Source organism: Podarcis erhardii, assembly GCF_964252035.2.
Source record: "Podarcis erhardii genome assembly, chromosome: 15".
NCBI classification, from domain to species: Eukaryota; Metazoa; Chordata; class Lepidosauria; order Squamata; family Lacertidae; genus Podarcis; species Podarcis erhardii.
In genome coordinates this window covers 20,014,243-20,033,975 of record NC_138505.1, presented here as the reverse complement: position 1 = coordinate 20,033,975, position 19,733 = coordinate 20,014,243, and the positions used below count along the sequence as shown (strand labels likewise).

The 19,733-nt window shown below is 46.7% G+C and overlaps 1 protein-coding gene across 5 annotated transcripts in view; it reads right to left on the bottom strand.

The window, feature by feature from the left end:
- The window catches only part of NOS1 (nitric oxide synthase 1), a gene marked incomplete at its 3' end in the record, with an annotated part of 183,658 nt that overhangs the window by 34,176 nt on the left and 129,749 nt on the right, over positions 1 to 19,733 (bottom strand). For all 5 annotated transcript variants that reach the window (XM_081841709.1, XM_081841710.1, XM_081841708.1 and 2 more), the window contains 11 exons: positions 19,548 to 19,680; positions 11,813 to 11,950; positions 9,874 to 10,019; positions 7,808 to 7,970; positions 6,770 to 6,861; positions 5,090 to 5,231; positions 4,198 to 4,337; positions 3,512 to 3,686; positions 2,485 to 2,586; positions 2,126 to 2,320; positions 343 to 428 (listed from right to left, as the gene is read on the bottom strand). In XM_081841709.1, coding sequence (XP_081697835.1) covers positions 343 to 428; positions 2,126 to 2,320; positions 2,485 to 2,586; positions 3,512 to 3,686; positions 4,198 to 4,337; positions 5,090 to 5,231; positions 6,770 to 6,861; positions 7,808 to 7,970; positions 9,874 to 10,019; positions 11,813 to 11,950; positions 19,548 to 19,680 — 1,512 coding nt within the window. The remainder of the gene's footprint in view (positions 1 to 342; positions 429 to 2,125; positions 2,321 to 2,484; positions 2,587 to 3,511; positions 3,687 to 4,197; positions 4,338 to 5,089; positions 5,232 to 6,769; positions 6,862 to 7,807; positions 7,971 to 9,873; positions 10,020 to 11,812; positions 11,951 to 19,547; positions 19,681 to 19,733) is intronic.

Here is a 19,733-nt window from a genome sequence, read left to right as displayed (position 1 = left end):
TAAGATGGTGGGCTGAACCTTTCTGGAATCATAGAATCATTGGAGTTGGAAGGGACCACAAGGGTCATCAAGTCCAACCCCATGCAATGCAAGAATCTTTTGCCCGACATAGGACTCGAACCCAGGACCCTGAGATTAAGAGTCGCATGCTCTACCAACAGAGCTATCCTTGGATAACTATCCTACAGCTCCCAGGATTCTTTGGGAACAGCCACAAGGGTTTAAAGTGGTATAATAGTGCTTTAAGCGTATGGTGTGGATGTAGCCATACTGCAGCACCCCACAGAGTGTTTCCCTCTTCCCTTACTAGTTCTGGCAGACCCAGCAAGGTAGTTCACTTACTTGGCTAACTTTTTAAACCCAATGGCTCTCTTCTTGGTGGGAGTGCCGTTGATGCCTTTCCAGATATGGGTGTTCCATGGATCGGGCTGGGAAGAAAAGAAAAGAACCCTGGATGAAAGGGAAGAAATTAAACACTCAAACTGAAGGGGGGCGGATCTGTCACACCCACAGCCCGAGCTGGTTTGAGTATATTTGTGTGGCCAGCACCAGAGACGTCACTGTCCCAAGGTGAGCAATGGTGTTGTAAGGACACAATTTGGATCAGGATCTCACTGCTGCTCTCCGTTAATATACTGAGCCAGACCAACCAGTCCATTGGGCTCAACATTGTCTACACTGGCTGGCAGCAGCTCTCCAGGGTTTCAGCTAGAAGATATTTGTCCCCAGACATACCTGGAGGTGCTGGGATTTGAACCCTGGGACCATCTGTACGCAAAGCAGGTGCTCTGACACTAAGCTATGACCTGTCCCTTTAAAATAATGCTAAGATTCCAGTCCTCACGGTTTTGAAGCAAGGGGCAGTGGAAGCTGCTTTATATGGAGTCAGACCATTATTCCTTCTAGTTCAATACTGCCTACACTGACTGGCAGTGGCTGTTTAGGGTTTCAGGGAGGAGATTTTTTCCCCTTGCCAGGCCTAACTGGAGATGCCAGGGATCGAACCTGGGACAGGCAGGGTCAAACAAGTCCTGGTTCTCCCCCCTTCCACCTCCGCCTGCTCTCCTTGCAGCTCAAATTCCCCCTGACATGAAAAAAAGAAGCTTTGTACTGGCGAGTGTGACAACTGGAATGTGGTAGCATTGCTCAGATCATGGCAAGCGTTTATTAGGAGAGTCCTGCTGGATCAGATCAAAGGTTTGCGTTCTCAGAGACCAGGAGGGAAGGGGATCTGGTCGCAGCAGCAGCAGCAGCAGCAGGAGACTCCCTGGATTCTTCAGCCACCTCTTGATCCCCCTCCTTCCCAACCTTTGCTTCATTCTCAGAGTCTGAACTGCTCTCTGGCACGGACTCTTCCTGCTCACCAATCCCTGTTGCGCCTCCAGCTTCTGACACCTCCTCCTCCCCCTGGCTGTCAGGGACTGTGCTGAGGAGGGCTGCACTGAGGAGGAATGGTGGGAGCCACCCCCTCCTCCTGATCCTGAATCTTCCCAGAAGCAGGAGGACAGTATAGATTTGGAACAGTGGCTTGCTGAGGGGCATAGTTCAGAAGACAAAAGCTGGGAAATACTGGATGGGGAACAGCTAGCAGAAGAAACACTAGAAGACAGAGCGTTAACAGATTCACAGTCTCTGGACAGCATTCACCCCCCCCCCATCCCAAAGACACAGAGAGCTCAGAAAGTGTCAGAACAAATAGCGCAGAGGGTACAAGATCAGATTACAAGATGTAGGAGTGACGTGGGCGACTAGGGATGGAGAGGGGAGGGAACTTAATTGGGAACACCACCATTTCTAGGAGGTGTGTTCTTTGTTCTTTCGCTGTGATGATTAAATTTTCTAACTGGTAAGAAGACTCCTTTTCCTTTGTTCTGCTTATCTACTGCCATGGGGGGAGGAAGTTGATTCCCTGAAGCCAGACACTGGCCACTCATCGCCATCCCACCACCAATCCCCTGGCTCTGAGCTGTCTTCCCTTGGGGATTCCTTTGAGGCGTCCCCAGCTGGTGCCTCCCACCACATCCTCTGCATCCAACAAGTTAATGACAACACCTCCTAGTGGGTGAGAGATACTGAACCACATGGCAGGGCATGGTGGGCGCAAGACAGGAAGTGGATTGTGTACCTGGTACTCAAAGGAGGGCGTCAGCCTGTAGTTGAGCATCTCTTGGTGGAAGACGGGGGTGATGCTCCCAGACATGGGCGGGACAATCCACACCCAGTCAGCTGGGCAACCTCCCCGACAGCGGTATTCATTTTCCATGTGCTTGATGAAGGACTCCGTGGCTGAGTGGTGGTCCACAATGGTCACCTTGTCGCTCTGTAGGAGTGGGAGCACCAGGTCAACGGGTTCTTAAGCAAAACAGGTTCTTACATCACAGAGGACCAGGCTATCAGGGGGTGGGGCACATGGAGAAAGGGCTCAAGGGAAGACCGCAGGGTTGGCTAATTGGCCATCATTTGGGGAGTTATGTTTCCCAGTACCTGGAAGCTATACAAAACAGCAATGTTTATCTCCACCAGCGCTTGGTCCTTCCAGAGCGATGAGGTCTTCCGCATGTCCAGGTTCATCTTTTTGGCAACTTCCTGCAGTGGAATAACAGCAAAAAGCGTTTCATCCCCCAAAATATCCAAAGTTGTGGATTCCTGCATGGGGTGGGGAAACTTTCTTGGCTCAAGGGCCACATTCCCTTCTGCCCAACTTTCTGGGGGCCACTGGCCACTGGTGGGAGGGGTTAGAGGCTCAAGTGAGCACAACACGCACATACCGTCTCCACTGGCTGTTTCACAGATGATGCTAAACCATGGTTTTATTAAATGATGGTTTATTAAAGCATGGCTTAGTGTTATTTGTGAATTCAGGCCAATAGCTTAACTGCAGTTTATCAAAGGTCACTCATGATTCAAAGACTGCAGTTGGTTTATCAGCTTTAGTTAACATTGACCATAGTTTAATATCACGTGCAGTCTTGGAACTCCTCCAGTTAAGGAGCTGCCACCTTCCAAAAGCTGCAGAGCCACTAGTGAAGATCGGAAATAAAATTCAAACCGCTCCCAAGGTTTGGCTGGTCTTGTTGGTGCTGTTAACTAGTTCGCAATGTAATAAACCAAAGTTTAAGTCTGCCATAAGCCTCAGCTTTAACAGTGGTTTGTTAACTTTGGTTAACATTAAGCATGGTTAACTTTGACCATGGTTCAGTGTTACGTTGCGAATCGGGTCGCAGTTCAAAAAACACCTCCTGGTCATTTCAAAAGGACTTGAAGAGATTGTGGAGAAGAGCAGGGAATGGTCTGTGAAGAAGAGATCTTTAAAAGCAATAGATCTTTACAAACTGAGGTCTAAACTGTAGCACAGAGAGCTCTTTACCAGCAAATCCTGACTGGGATTTCATTGCAAGTAGGCCATTCTTATTCAACTTTAGTTTCCCCTTCTGGCCTGCCTTACAGAGATATTGTCACAATTGCAAAAACTGTCAAATGCTCCAAACCCTCATGAGAGGCTCTCTCCTACCTCCAGGATGTTGTAGCGGGAGTTGTCGCAGTAATCGCGGACTCCGATCTCGGTGCCCATGTACCAGCCGCTGAAGGGGCAGGCTGAGAACTCCAAACCACCGATTTCAAGTAGCATGTTGGAAACTGCGGGCAGCCCATACCACTGCAGTCCCAGGTCTTTGAACCAGGCAAACCTGCAAACAGGGAAGGGCAGGGCAAGACGAGACACTTTGAATCGGGAACACAAACTTACAGCCTGAGGGAGCCAGCGTTTGTCCACAGACAGCTTTCCGGGTCATGTGGCCAGCATGACTAAACCGCTTCTGGTGCAACAGGAACACCATGACAGAAACCAGAGCACACAGAAAGGCTGTTTAACTACCCGCCACAGTGGTACCTATTTTTCTACTTGCACTTTTTGGCGTGCTTTCGAACTGCTAGGTTGGCAGGAGCTGGGATAGAACAACGGGAGCTCACCCCATCGTGGGGATTCGAACCGTCAACATTCAGAACGGTAAGCCCAAGAAGCTCAGTGGTTTAGACCACAGCGCCACCCGTGTCCCTTTCCATGTGCACACAGCAAGCTCAACAAGGATGCAACCAGATCCCCTATCTGAGGTGGCGCCCACAGCCATAGCCAACTCCGAAAAGGCTCCCCAAACATCCTTGGGGGGTGAAACAACAAAGACAGGCGTTTCAACTTACTTGGGGTGCCTGATGGGTACTTCCAGAACCAGCTCAGGTGGGATCTCAAAGAGCTCAGGGTCGTTGCCATTGGCCTGGAGCAGGAGCGGCAGAACATCAAAGCGGCCCTTGGGTGGCTTCCACCCTTGCTGTATGCAGATCTGCGTCCAAAGAAAAGAGGACCGATTGGTTGTGATCCATGCTGCAGGACACCAGCAGCCAGGCACAGCTCTTGCATGAGGCAGAGAGTTGCAATTCCTAGAGCTGCCTGTGAACAATGATGGCTTCCCTCAAAGGATTCTGGGAGCTGAAGTTTTCTAAGGATGCTGAGAGTTTTTAGAAGGCCCCTTCCTCCCCTCATAGAGCTACAATTCCCAGAGTTCCCTGTGAACAGTCATGGCTTCCCTCAAAGAATTCTGGGAGATGCTGAGAGTTCTTAGGAGGACCCTCTTCCCCTCAAAGAGCTACGATTCCCAGAGTTCCCGGGGAAGAGGGATTGCTTGTTAAGCAGCTCTGGGAACCGTAGCTTTGTGAGTGGAATAGGGGCCTCCTAAGAACTCTCAACATGTTTCAGGTGGTGTTTAAGAGTTGATAAATAAGCTCTTAACTTATTTTAAATTGCATTGTTCTAATATGCTGATGTTTGCTGTCTTAGGCTCCTTCAAGAGGAAGGGCAGGATTGAAATGTAATTTAGGAACAATACTGGGTTGTATCCAACTAAGGCCACATTCATACCAGACCCGTTATGATAATGTTTGCTTGTTCTTTGTTTCTTTGATTGTTTTCGGCTATAACCCATATTTGGTTGACCAATAAAATCTGGCTATGATAATGGCTATAAATAAGACGATCACAGTTCTACAATGGCTAGGAAACTGGAGGAGTGTAGATCCCTCTTCCTTGTCCACCAACCTCAGTCAGCTCCACGTTGGCCGGGTCTCCCAGGAAGGTGCCGTCCAGCTGTTTGTAGCCAGCGTAGCGGATGAGTTGGGAGTTCCAGACTCGGAAGTCATGTCTCCCATCCGTCCTCTGGGGGAATATGGTGATGGCCGACCTACAAAAGTCAAAAGGGAAAAGGGGGCTGGGGGTTAGCGGTCCCCAAGAGTAGAGTCCAAGGTGTTGGGGAGACAGGTCAAAAGTCAACAGCTGGGTTGTCAGGCTCAGACTGATGAAGGAGCAGTGGCGTCTGGTGCCCCTTGGAACTGGTAGGGTAGAAGGCTGGGAGGCACTGTGATACCACTTCAAACAGTCATGGTTTCCCACAGAGAGTTCTGGGAAAGGTAGTTTTTTTTTTTTTAAGGGGACAGTGGTACCTTGGTTCTCAAACTTAATCCATTCTGGAAGTCCGTTCCAAAACCAAAACGTTCCAAAACCAAGGTGCGCTTTCCCATAGAAAGTAACTCAAAATGGATTACTCTGTTCCAGACTTTTAAAAACTACCCCTAAGACAGCAATCTAACATGAATTTTACTATCTAACGAGACCATTGATCCATAAAATGAAAGCAATAAACAATGTACTGCAGTCGCACAATCAATCAATCAGTAGCTGAACTGGGTTCCATACAGTCACGAAAACAAAACAAAAAGAGCCGCTAAAGCAAAACCACAAAATAAATAGCAAAAACCGACAGACCTCAGCGTAACACTCAAATAGGAAGTGTGGCACTCAAAATGGAGCACGTTCGGCTTCCGAAAAAAGTTCTCAAACCGGAACACTTACTTCCGGATTTGCGGTGTTTGGGTTCCAAGTTGTTTGAGTACCAAGGCATTTGAGAACCAAGGTACCACTGTACTGAGAGTTGTTAAGAGACCCCCTATTTCCTCCACAGAGTTACAGTTCCCTGTGAGGAGATATTCCTTGTTATACTACTCTCTGAGGGGGAGGGAAGAGGGGTCTCCTAACAACTCCCAGCCTGCTTAACAAACTACAGTTCTCAGTGGTGCCTGCGGGAAGCTATGTCTTCCTAAAGTGGCATCACAGTGCTTTGGATGCCTGGTGCAACTCGGAGCCTGGGTGGCTGTTTGCAACCTTTTGCCTAATTTCACGCGGTGGTCTTGGGGAGCCTGGAAGGAAAGGCGGAAAGCGTGAGGAGAACAGAACAATGAGGGGTTGAGCGGGGTCAGAAAGGAAGGGGCGGGACACTTGATGGAGGAGGTGGGGCAAAAGCCCCTCTGCAAACAATCAATGTTCTGTGGAGAGGGGGAGAGGACAATGGAGTACACTGAAAAGGGGCCTGCCTGCCTGCCTGGACCCCTGAACATTCCACACTGATATTTATCCAGACAGACAGCAAGGGCCAAATCTTCACACTGCTGGCTCTCGGCCCCCATCAGATTATCCCAGAGGGAATGTGGCCCTCAACAGACAATAAAACATTTCCATCCCTTGCTTACTTGGATGGTTTTGGATTTATTTATCTGAGAGAGAGAGATAAAGAGAAGGGGTGCAACCATTCCCTTTTGCCTCCAGCCCAGCCCACCACTGGCTCTGAGGTCCCCCGCCAGCCTCCTATCCCTGAGGGAATGCCGCAACCCTCAGCAGAGATGAAGGGAAGGTTTTCCTACTGAGAGGCTTACAAACACCACACACCTGAGGTTCCCTTTGTTAGTGGCATACTTTATGTGGTTGCAAATGTAGTTGAACATCCCATGGGCCGTGGTGCAGTCCCGGGCATCAAAGACCTGAAAGGATTCAAAGGGAACAGAGTTCAGGGGACAGGAACAAAGACGAGCAGGGTACAGAAATCCTGATTTTTTGGGGGGGAAATGTACCACTGCTACATTTCTACCTCATCTTTCCCCCCGAGGAGCTGCTGCTGCTGCTGGTGGTGGTGGTATACGACTCTCCTCCTCCACATTACATCCTCACAACAACCCTGTGAGGTAGGTTGATAGGCTGAGAGTGGCTAGGTCAAAGTTGCCCAGGGAGCTCTTCATGGCTGAGTGGAGATTTGAACCCTGGTCTCCCAGACCCTAGTCCATACCTCCTTCGACCGTGGAGGCAGGATGGCTAGCAGCCATTCATTAATTCATCACTAAATGAATGAACGATGATGACCATGACATTTAAAGTCTACTCAGTATTGATCCAGAGTAGATTCCAATGTATAGTTAGCAGAGAAAAACTTAAACACGTTGCAGGATCCCCCCAAAATAGACCTGAGGCAATTAATATTTCATCCAACAGAGCTTTACTGCTACTGAAGGCAAATGAGCATAATGGTCACAAATCCAATACATTCAGGGTTGGCACTGTCCATAAGAAACCCAGTTGCAGCAGACTTAACTTAAACTTATAATACTCATAGTAAGTCTTAACTTAACACTAAGCATACAGAACACCACACCAGACGGAAAAGAGATAGAAAGAGAAAATGAGTGAAACCTAATTTCCTTCTGGCCTATTACTATAGTCAGCATGACCTTGACAGAAAGAGATAAGAGAACCAGTTTAAGCCAGCTGTACTCAGCTTCTCTGAAGGCATAACCCAAACATCATGAACCTTCTTTCACACGGAGAAGCTTCCAGAACCCTCTTGAATTAAATAGACTAGGAAAGATCTCTACACATCAGATCAATACTTTCTGCACTAAGGAATGCAAACTAACACACCATATGCGACCTCACCTGCAGCTTCGACCACTGGATCCGGCCCACACAGCGGGAGGCATTGCGCCAAGCATGCTTGGCCCCGTAGATCAGCTCTGTGTCTCGCAGCTGGTAGGTGTCTGAAGCTTCTATCTCCTTGGTGACTTCCTCCAGCCTCTCCAGGTGGGCCTTGGAGCCGAACCTGCCAGAGTAGGATTGTACAGAAGCAGTCATTGGTCAACAACAACACCACTGTGATGGGCAAATCTGGGTTACGTTTTGCAAGTGTGCAATCCCATTTTCAATGTATGTGTGTGGGGGGGGAGGCAGCAGCTCCTTGGTGGTGCATCCACATTGCACGTAGAAGACCACAGGTTCAATCCCTGACAACTCCAAGTAGGGCTGGTGTCAGGGGCTGGACTGAGGAGGACTGGTGGGGACTGCCCCCCCTTTCCTGAACCTTCCTGAGAAGAGGAGGACAGTATAGAATTACAACAGTGGTTTGCAGAAGGTCATAGTTCAGAGGCTGCAGAGGGAAGAAGCTGGGAAATATTGGGAGATGAACAGCAGGAATAAGAGGCACCAGGGGAGAGACAACTGATAGACTCAGGGTCTTTGGAAAGCATTCCTGACCCACCTCCCAGGACCAGGCGTGCATTGAGAGTAGTAGAACAGAAAGCTCAGCTTAGCTGACACAGGGGTGATGTAGAATAGGAGAGAAAGAGGTGCTGGGACTTTACTCGGAGCAACATCATTATCTTTGGGATACTACATTCCTTTCTCTCTCTCTGTGAATAATGAATAAAATTACTTGGTAAGAACTCTTCTTGTTTATCTGCTTCTTGGCTGCCATCGTGGGAGAGATAGGATTCCCTGGGAATGCCTCCACCTGAAATCCTGTAGAGTGGCTGGCAGCCAGTGTAGACCCAGGGGAGACAAGGTGGTGGTCTCCAGAGGTTAGAATCCAACATTTGTGGATCCCAGCACCAGCCAGCATGGCCAATGGGCAGGGATGGTGGCTGTTGGAGTTTAATAGCATCTGGCGAACACAGTGTTGCCTCCAAGACTGAGGATGGAAGATATCTGGTTTTCAGCATCACAATATATCACCAGCTAAACACTGTGATATATCATGATGTCTGAAATAAGGATGGAGCTATGTAGAGGCATTGGCTGGCTTCAAGGTTTCTACCACATTGTGATTTTTGCATAACACAAACACACACACATCATGATTCACAATATATCGCCAGGTCAAAATTATGAAACTGATATCACGATATGGACTTCAATTTTGGACGATGCATCGATACGTCGCCCAGCCCTACCACTGACATTATTAATTTGGCAAACACCCTTTTCATCATCCCAGTGGATCCAAGATGCTGGTCTAAATTTGCATTCAGTTTCAAGGGACACCCACAGATTTCACTCCTCCTCTAGCATTTGCCATGTAGACGTGAGTTAGATGTGGCATAAATCAAGTCCCGAGTCAAAGGATTGCGTAATATTGTACGTAGACGATGTCCTGGCTCGTCCATCAAATGAAGATTTGACATGAGAAATCCCAATTACAGTCGTACCTTGGTTGTCGAACGGAATCCATTCCAGAAGTCCGTTCAACTTCCGAAAACATTTGACAACCAAGACACGGCTTCCGATTGGCTGCAGGAGCTTCCTGCACGCAATTGGAAGCTGCGTAAGCAACGTCGGACGTTCATATTCCAAAGAACGTTCACAAACTGGAACACTCACTTCGGCGTTTGCGTCATTTGGGAGCCAAAACGTTTGACTTGTAAGGTGTTTGGCTTCCAAGGTACAACTGTATTATCATTCAGAGAGCAAGATTTAGAGCTAGATGGTACAATGGTCTGACTCTGTATAAGGCAGCCTATAATGTATAATATGCCTTGACTTGTCATGAACTGAAAGAGGACAGCCATGCAAAGCTTCCCAGTTACAAGAATGAGCATCTGCATCTCACACTTTCCCGGTATAGGAATAAAGAAATGAGTCTTTTTCAGAAATCTGAATGGTTTCTGGAAGAGAACCCTCTTCACCCTGCCAAGCAGGAGGGTCCCAGACCTTTTCTGTGCAAGACTTGCCTCTTGATGGAGGAATAATACTGATCAATGAACTCTTTTGCCAGTGGGAGCAGCTCTTCCTTTGTCCGGACTTCTTCAGGTCTTCGGACATGCTGGGAAGGCATCATAATGGATCCCATGCAGACCTGCTCACTGCAGGGGGTCACCTGGAAAAGGGGTGAAGCAGAAGAATGCATGGTCACAACAGCTCCTTGACAGTCCACCACCTTCTAAGGGAATCCATTCCACTGTTGAATGATTTTTACCCTCAGAAAGTCCTTCTTAATGTTTAGTCAGAATCTCCTTTCATGTAGGGCTGCCATAAGTCCTGGTTTTCCTGGACACATCCAAGAATTGGCCAGCGAAATAATAGCAATAATAATAATAATAACAACAACAACAACAACAACAACAACAACAACAACAACAACAACAACAATTTATTATTTATACCCCACCCATCTGGCTGGGTTTCCCCAGCCACTCTGAGCGGCTTCCAACAGAATATTAAAATACAATAGGCCTTCAGATATTAAAAGCTTCCCTAAACAGGGCTGCCTTCAGATGTCTCCTAAAAGTCTGGTAGTTGTTTTTTCCTTTGACATCTGATGGGAGGGCGTTCCACAGGGCGGGTGCCACTACCGAGAAGGCCCTCTGCCTGGTTCCCTCTAGCTTCACTTCTCACAGTGAGGGAACCACCAGAAGGGCCTTGGAGCTGGACCTCAGTGTCCGAGCTGAACGATGGGGGTGGAGACGCTCCTTCAGGTATACTGGACTGAGGCCGTTTAGGGCTTTAAAGGTCAGCACCAACACTTTGAATTGTGCTCGGAAATGTCCTGGGAGCCAATGTAGGTCTTTCAAGACTGGTGTTATGTGGTCTCGGCCCATGGCGTCTGGGCGGATTTTCACTGAACCGGCAAAATGTCTGGGGAAACCTGGAGGTATGGCAAGTAGGGTGATTTTTTTTTAGAAGCTTTAGAAATCCGTTAAAATTCCCAAAACGTTTCTTTTTTGGGGGAGATGTTCCCCCTATAAAACTGAACAACTTTGACCGATAAAAAAATCTCAACACCTTTGTCCGGATTTTTACTTTTTCGAATATGGCAACCCTACTTTCTTGTCATATACGAATCTGTTGGTTCAGGTCCTCCCCTTTGGAGCAGCAGAAAACAAGCCTGCGGCATATTTCATGTGACAGCCCTTCATATCTTTGAAGATCTTTGGCTATCAGCCACCCACACCTCACACTCAGACTGGTTTTTTCTGAAATACTGGTTTGCTGTAGTTATTTGTTTATGCAACACTGTAGTAGGTTTTTTTTTTTGTCACCTGTTTTTTCAGTGTGTACACATTTTCGTATGTCACAAAAATTCAACAAAAAGTTGGGGGTGGAGCAGAAAAAGAAGTGCATTTCCTGCTACTTAAATCAAATATTTTTCTTTTTTTAAAAAGTTAACTTAAAAAAAAATCAAAATATAAACAGAAACAGCCGTTTTAAATATATATATAGTGGTACCTCGGGTTACAAACACCTCGGGTTACAAACACTTCAGGTTACAGACTCCGCTAACCCAGAAATAGTACCTCAGGTTAAGAACTTTACCTCAGGATGAGAAAAGAAATTGCGCGCCGGCGATGCGGCGGGAGCGGGAGGCCCCATTAGCTAAAGTGGTACCTCAGGTTAAGAACGGTTTCAGGTTAAGAACGGACATCCGGAATGAATTAAGTTCGTAACCAGAGGTACCATTGTACATTAGAAAATAAAATTACACAGTAAAACACAGACTTGCCTAAACCTCCCCCCCCCCCCTTAAAGAAGGTGCTGAAAACAGCAAAGGAACCTGGCCTGATTTCAATGGGCAGGGAGTTCCAAAGTGCAGGCACTTATTTGAACAACATAGAAGGAATCATTAGCAGAAACCCCTCCCTAAACATATTGCAAAATGCCAGCCTCACTTACCATGGTACTCTTCAGATGCAAAGTGTCGTTGAGCACCGATCCGGTCTCCCAGTTCCGCACTTTAGCAAAGCGTGGGCACTTGGAGGGGCTTCCATTCACCACATTCTTTGTTGGTGACTGCCGGCCCGAGGGTGGGATCTGTGTGGGCATGGGGCAGAGAGCGAAAGAACAAGAACACAGTATTAGGCCATGAATATCCATCCCATTGGAAAGAGGCTCATGTGCAGGATCTTGTCTGTCCTCCAACTCTGTTTCTCAAGCTTAAACTCAAGTGCCAGAGTTTGGCTTCCTGAGAATACTGCTTTCATCACTTCAGGTTTCTAGTCCTTAAGATTGCAGCTTCCTATGTGGAATCCCAATTCCCAATTTGCCAGTTTCTTCTTTCCTGGCCCAGCTCATAGTTGGTGGTTGGCTCTCAAGGTCCGGATTTCCCTACAGGAGTAGGGAAGCTCTCGTTCTCTCTCTGGAAAGTATTTTTATTGAATATTATCCCTATAACCCCAATAACAAAATAGAACTTCATGAGACAAACACATGAAAACCGAACCAGACTAAGGCTGGCAATGGAATATTACATTCACAAGGAGAAATAATATAGCTGGTTATATGGATATTTGCAATGAGATGCAAACAGGTAGTTGGAGAGAGTACAGTCATGAGAAACAAGAGAACAAGAGATGCTGACTTGCAAAATATAAACAAAAAACTGTGACTGAAACCATCACAAGGGAAAACTAGCAGTTTAAACATGTACAAACCTTTTCCATGCTTCATCTTCACAACAGTCCTGCAAGGTAGGTTACTACCTTAAAAACATTTTTTTAATTGATTTTCCAAAATTTTAACAAATCCATAACAAATTGAGCAAATTAAATACAACTTTTTAAAAACTTTTTTTTAAAAAAAAGACTTCAGGGGAAAGGGAAGCTTTCTCAACCAAAGGGCTGTGGCCCCTTCTGCGCAGACTTCTGGGGCCACATGCAAATAGTGGGCGGGGCCAGAGGCAAAAGTGGGCAGAGCAACAAATGTAAATTTTACCTTACATACAGTAGCAAGAGGCATTTTCAGAGTTCAAGGATGCTTCCCAGCCTGACTAAAGCACTCAGGGAGATTTAGGGGTATGTTTGTCCTGAGAAGGGCTAGACAGAGAGATTTGGAGGGCCACATTTGGCCCTCAGGGTTTCCCTTCCCCTGGTCTACAAACATACATAGGCCTAGGACCACTCTCAAATTCTGAAATTTGGGATTAGAAGCCATGCAGGTTGTTCGTTTCATTTTGTTGCAGCAGCAAGCCTTCTAGTCCTCAGTGAGGCAACCTGGAAGGAACTATCCTCAGGGTAAGGAAGCCGAAAGCTTTTGTAATCTCTGCTTCATTTAAAGAAAGAATGATGAGAGTTTGAAAAAAATCCTGGAGGGAGGCTTATTTTTCCCCCCACAAAGCTGAACATTTGTGGTCGGCCAACCCTAGGAGTGGAGAATGGAGACCTTGGATCTGGGAGCCAGAGGAGTTCTGTGGAACGACATGGTTAAAGGAGGATGGAAAAGAAACAGCCTGCGTATCCAGGCAGAGGAGGAGCTTAATAGCGGCTTAAGGGGAGGGAAGGATTTTAGCAGCCCTCAACGTGGAGAGAAACTAAGCCTGCAACAGAGAGTTTTATAGAGCTTAGCAGCGAGAAATCCCAGCCACTGAAAGAGAAGGCATGAGAGATTCAGTCTTGCTCAGCTGACATTGCCTAGAACACTAAGGGGCTTTCCATACGGTTCTATACTTTCCCATACAGCACAACCTCTCTCTCTCTCTCTGGACCCAACTTTATTGTGCATTTACGATGATTTGCACTCACTATTGTATTGAGAGAGTTATACCTGATATTGTAACATTTCTGCCTGCAAAGGTTTGGGGGCAGACATACCGCTTCACTTCCAACCTGTGCAAGTCCTGAAAACTTCCTGTGAAAATCCCATAGCTTTTCATACTACAAATGCTTGGTTTTGGAGTCGTGCTTTCGTTTGACCATACAAGCCTCTCTAAAATGCCCTTGGAACTCTTCCCAGGCCACTCCCCTTCTCTCTAAACCACACCCTCACCAGCCTAGCTTCACACCTTCCTTGGGTGTTTCTGGCCAGGCTGCCTTGTGTCCTTCAACTCTGATAACGCCTTTAGTTTTCCTGGATGGAGGAGAGATATGGGTGTTTGAGAGCGTGTGTAGAAATTAGCCTACTCTACAAGGGTGCAAGGACGTGGGTGGCGCTGTGGGTTAAACCACAGAGCCTAGGACTTGCTGATCAGAAGGTCAGCGGTTCGAATCCCCGTGACGGGGTGAGCTCCCGTTGCTCGGTCCTTGCTCCTGCCAACCTAGCAGTTTGAAAGCACGTCAAAGTGCAAGTAGATAAATAGATAGCGCTCCGGCGGGAAGTTAAATGGCGTTTCCATGCGCTGCTCTGGTTCGCCAGAAGCGGCTTAGTCATGGTGGCCACATGACCCCAGAGTTGTCCATGACTGGTCCTAACGGTTAGGGGTCCCTTTACCTTTACCTTACAAGGGTGCACCCATTACATCCTTTGCCCTGCTCACTTTTGCCCATGGCCCTGCCTGCCACTGGGACGTGGCAAGTAAAAAGACGACGTTAAAAGGAAGAATTCAAAAGAGGAAGGTGTAGATGACAGAGCTAAACATTTCCCAAGTCAAAATATTTTTTTAACCACATAGGTCTGCTGCACCAAAGAGCCTTGCCACACTGCAAATAATTAGCAGATTTATTATGCATAGAAATCAACATATTTCTTCAAAGGCTGAGATGCCATGAAGCAGGACAGCCCAGGTTGCATCTCCCAACTTTTTTTTTTAAAAAAAATAAACTTTAAAAATAGTTATGGAGTGCCCTGAAAATATCTGTGGTTAGGAAACAGGATCAGGAAAGCAGAATGCAGTTAAGGTTTTGAAGCTTCCCCCTGCCACTGTCCTGGGAAAATTGACGCTGTTGGGAGAAGCGGTTCCGTCCTGAGGATTTTGAAGTCGGGAAGCTTAACTTGAATTCTAAACCTGCTGCCAGAATGCTGTTCCAGCTCTGGCCACAGGGGATACTGCTGCTGCTGCCGCTGCGCTTTGTGCTTACGTGGTAACAATAGAAGCTAATCCATCATGATCCTGCATACAATAAGGACACTAAGTTGGCAGGGAAAGCCCAGAAACAGCCCACAAAAGGAAACAAGGGCAGAGCTGAGGCAGGGGGGTGGGAGGAGACCACACAAAGCTTTTCCACGCCATCCATCAAACACTGTTTGCACAACACGAAGTTGTCAGGAAGGAGGAAACACCAGCCAGCCTTGGCTTGGGAAGCAGCTGAGGTTCTTTTGCAAAAGGAACCTAGGAAGCTGCCTTAGAGCATCCAGCCCAATGGCGTCTACACTGACTGGCAGCATCTCTCTAGGATTTTAGACAGGGTGCCTCTCCCGGCACTACCTGGAAATGCCAAGGAATTCACTAAGGACTTTCTGCGGTAGCTTATCTTAAAGTTTTAAGTGTCTATACGCTTATCACATTTATAAATTTTAGATTTATTGTTGTACATTGTTTTAAATGTTTGTTTTCCTTCTAGGATTGTACCCCCAAGTGTGTTTTATAAGCTGGTCTCCGACTGTAATGAATTATCTATCTAGCTATCTATCACTAGGGAGGGGAGAATCTATCAAATGTGACTTCTCTCAGCTTCTCGTTGTCCCAGTCCTCAGTCCTCCACATTTCTAAAACTATTATTATTATTATTCCATTGTTCGGCCCAGATACTGAGGGCCTTCTGGTGGTTCCCTCACTGCAAAAAGGGGAACAAGGCAGAGGGCTTTCTCGGTAGTGGCGCCCTCCCTGTGGAACACCCTCCCATCTGGTGTCAAGGAAATAAACTATCTGAATTTTAGAAGACATCTGAAGATAGCCCCATATAGGGAAGTTTTAAATGTTTGATGTTTTATTATGCTTTTATATCTGCTGGAAGGGACGCGGGTGGCGCTGTGGGTTAAACCACAGAGCCTAGGACTTGCTGATCAGAAGGTGGGCGGTTTGAATCCCCGCGACGGGGTGAGCTCCTGTTGCTCGGTCCCTGCTCCTGCCAACCTAGCAGTTCGAAAGCACGTCAAAGTGCAAGTAGATTAATAGGTACCGTTCCAGCGGGAAGGTAAACAGCGTTTCCGTGCGCTGCTCTGGTTTGCCAGAAGCGGCTTAGTCATGCTGGCCACATGACTGTACGCCGGCTCCCTCGGCCAATAAAACGAGATGAGCGCCGCAACCCCAGAGTCGGCCACGACTGGACCTAATGCTCAGGGGTCCCTTTACCTTTACCTATCTTCTGGAAGCCGCCCAGAGTGGCTGGGTCAACCCAGTCGGATGGGCGGGTTACAGCTCACCAACCTCTCCTCTCTTTGCATCTTATCCACTCCCTCACCTACCCATTTCACAGCAGGCCTAAATCTCCCCTCACCTCATAGCCCATCAAACCAGCAAGCAGGGTTGGGAAGTGCTTCAGAGAGCACTTTGCAAACTGAAGTGCCTCCTAGCACCTAACTACCCACCTGGACCACTGGCCACCTGCTGGCTTGCTTGCCAGCCTGCTTGTCTATCACTACATCTGGAGTTGCCGTGGCCCCCTACTGGCAGCCACACGAACTTCGGCATGACGACAGCCTTACAGTTACAAGGCATCGTCCGGCCAGGAGATATCTGCAAGAAGCCTCCCTTGGAAATGGCGTCCTGCTTCTTTAAGAGCTCTGTTCCTAAGCAGGAACTCACGACAGGGAAGGGCCTGGGAAACTCATTCTCAAGCCTATAGGAAGAACATGAGGCCACCTTGAGGGGACAGGCAGGGTCAAACAAAGTCCTGCTTCTCCCCCCCTTCCACCTCCGCCTGCTCTCCTTGCAGCTCAAATTCCTCCTGACACGAAATAAGAAGCTTTGTACTGGCGGGTGTGACAACTGGAATGTGATAGCATTGCTCAGATCACGGCAAGCGTTTATTAGGAGAGTCCTGCTGGATCAGATCAAAGGTTTGCCTGCTTCAGGGACTGGGAACCTCTGGGTCTCCAGATGCTGTCGTAAGCAGCGACGAGGGGAAATTTGATCTGACTTGTATTTTAATGGGAAATTAACTAATTTGCAATCCGCAAACTGAAACACAGTTGTCCTTCGAAAGCTGGACTTCGCCAAATTTTGCAATGCAGTTCTCCAACCAAACATGGTGTACAAAAATGCATTTGTTAGGGAGAAATCTGCATAAACCTGCACACATTAATGAGAACATCACACATACACACACATTATGTTGGAGAAAATTGCTTGCAAATTAGTCAAAGCTGCCTACAAAATGTGTTTACTAGCAGAAAAATGCACTGCAATGCAGATTGTTTGGGATGAGGTGTTTTGTTTTTTAAATGCAAGTTGCTGAAGAAATGTGGAGGACTGAATTTAAGATTGGAAAAACTGAGAAACTTAACTCCCGTCTGCACTATACATTTAATGCAGTATCGTACCACTTTAAACAGTCAAGGCTTTTATTTTATTTATTTTATATAAATATTTATTAGAGTTTTTAAATACAAATGCATCAATAATAAACAATCTTACTTCTATCACAACGTAGTTTCATCACTTCTTTGGACTCCCTCGCGTCTCCCGCTCCCATTTACATCATTAAAAGATTTTCCCAAGCAAATTATCAACTTGTTTACGATCTTATATCCACTCAATCAAGTATAATCTAACAATTCTCCATAAAATTTATTTTTTCTTTAATCTCACTTATCATCAAATTCAAAATCTAATTTAGTGGTGGCCAATTTTTTATAATCTAGCATCCTTCTTAACATTCAACCAAATTATGTTTTTGTAAATACATCTTAAATTTCTTCCAGTCTTCCTCAATCCTCTCTTCTCCCAGGTCTCGGATTCTGCCAGTCATCTCGGCTAATTGCATGTAGTCCATCAGCTGCATCTGCCACTCTTCCAGTGTGGGTAGATCTTGAGTTTTCCAGTTTTTTGCGATGAGTATCCTTGCTGCCGTTGTTGCATACATAAAGAATGTTCGGTCCCTCTTTAACACCTTCTGGCCGACAATGCCCAGAAGGAAGACCTCTGGTTTCTTAGGGAAGGTATACTTAAATACCTTTTTCAGCTCATTATATATCATTTCCCAGAAAGCCTTCACCTTAGGGCATGTCCACCAGAGGTGAAAGAATGTTCCTTCATTTTCTTTACATTTCCAACATTTATTATCAGACGAATGGTATATTTTGGCAAGTTTAACTGGGGTCATGTACCATCTATATATCATTTTCATTACATTTTCCTTCAGAGCATTACATGCAGTGAAGTTCAGCCCAATGGTCCATAACCTTTCCCAGTCCTCGAACATAATGTTATACCCAATGTCCTGTGCCCACTTTATCATAGCCGATTTAACCATTTCGTCTTGTGTGTTCCATTTTAACAGCAAGTTATACATTCTAGATAGTACCTTAGTCTTTGGTTCTAACAATTCTGTTTCTAACTTCGATTTCTCCACCTGGAACCCTAACTTTTTGTCATTTTTAAAAACTTCTTTAATCTGAGCATAATGTAACCAGTCTCTCACTTTGTCCTTCATTTTCTCCAAACTCTGCAATTTCCAATTGTCTCCATCTTTTTCTAATATTTCCCAATATTTTGGCCATTTGGCCTCCATATTGGGTCTTTTTCGGGCCTTAGCTTCCAGAGGTGAAAGCCACCTTGGAGTTTTGTTTTCCAATAAGTCTTTGTATTTTGTCCAGACATTAAATACTGCTTTCCTGACAATATGGTTCTTAAAGGCCTTATTGATCTTAACCTTGTCATACCATAAGTATGCATGCCAACCAAAAGCATTGTTAAAACCTTCCAGGTCCAGTACGTCAGTGCCTTCGAGAAGTAGCCAGTCTTTTAGCCAGCAGAAAAGCTGCGGCTTCATAGTACAACCTTAAGTCTGGCAGGGCAAAGCCCCCTCTTTCTTTAGCATCTGTTAATATCTTAAACTTGATTCTGGGCTTTTTGCCCTGCCAGACAAATTTAGAAATATCTCTCTGCCACTTCCGGAAGCACTCTTAAACAGTCAAGGCTTTTAAGGAGCTTTTAAGCACGATGGGCCCTTCTTGGAATCTCTGAGAATTGTTTTAGAGGTCAAGTTCCTAGCCCTGTTGGAGCCTACTTTGGCCATGTGATGGCAAAAAGTGGCCAAAAATCTGAAGGCAAGGAAAAAGAACCCTTGGTGGGTTGTCATGGAATCCTTTAGATATTTCATTCTTTGACTTAATAAACAACAAAACAAAACCATTATTTTTGTTCCTATCAATGGCCCAGTATATTTTGCTGCCTGAGGCAAAATGGCGCGCGCATACCCCTATTCAGCAAGTAGCAAATCCTGCCAATGAAGTGCTGCACTGCCACTGAGGGAGATCAGCAGGGTGGTTATAAAGGTGGAGGGCAAGCTCTCTTTCCCAACAGAAGAGTATAGTCAGGACGCTCAGGAGGAAGAGCTGAAGGACACCAGCACCTCCCAGGATATGGCACCCGAGGCAATCACCTCACTCTGCCTAATGGTAGGGCTAGGGAACCCGACAAGGGTGTTAGCTGCCAATGAACCTCATGTCTCAAAGGCTATGCTTCTACTTTGCCCCTGTGTGAGAAGAGACGAGGCCCACTTCCGCCCTCGTTGCCCTCCTTTTCAGCACCTACCGGGTCCTTGTCCGAAGAGGGCTTGCTTGCGACAGAGGCTGAGTCAGTCTTCTCCCACAAGTCGTTGAAGACTCGGTCATTCTCCATTCCTGATGGCAAAGCCTTTGGCGACTTCCGGTCTGCTTCCCGGAAACTGGAAGAGGGGAGGCCAAAGAGACAACCCCCTCGACAGGTCAGCAGTGGAGG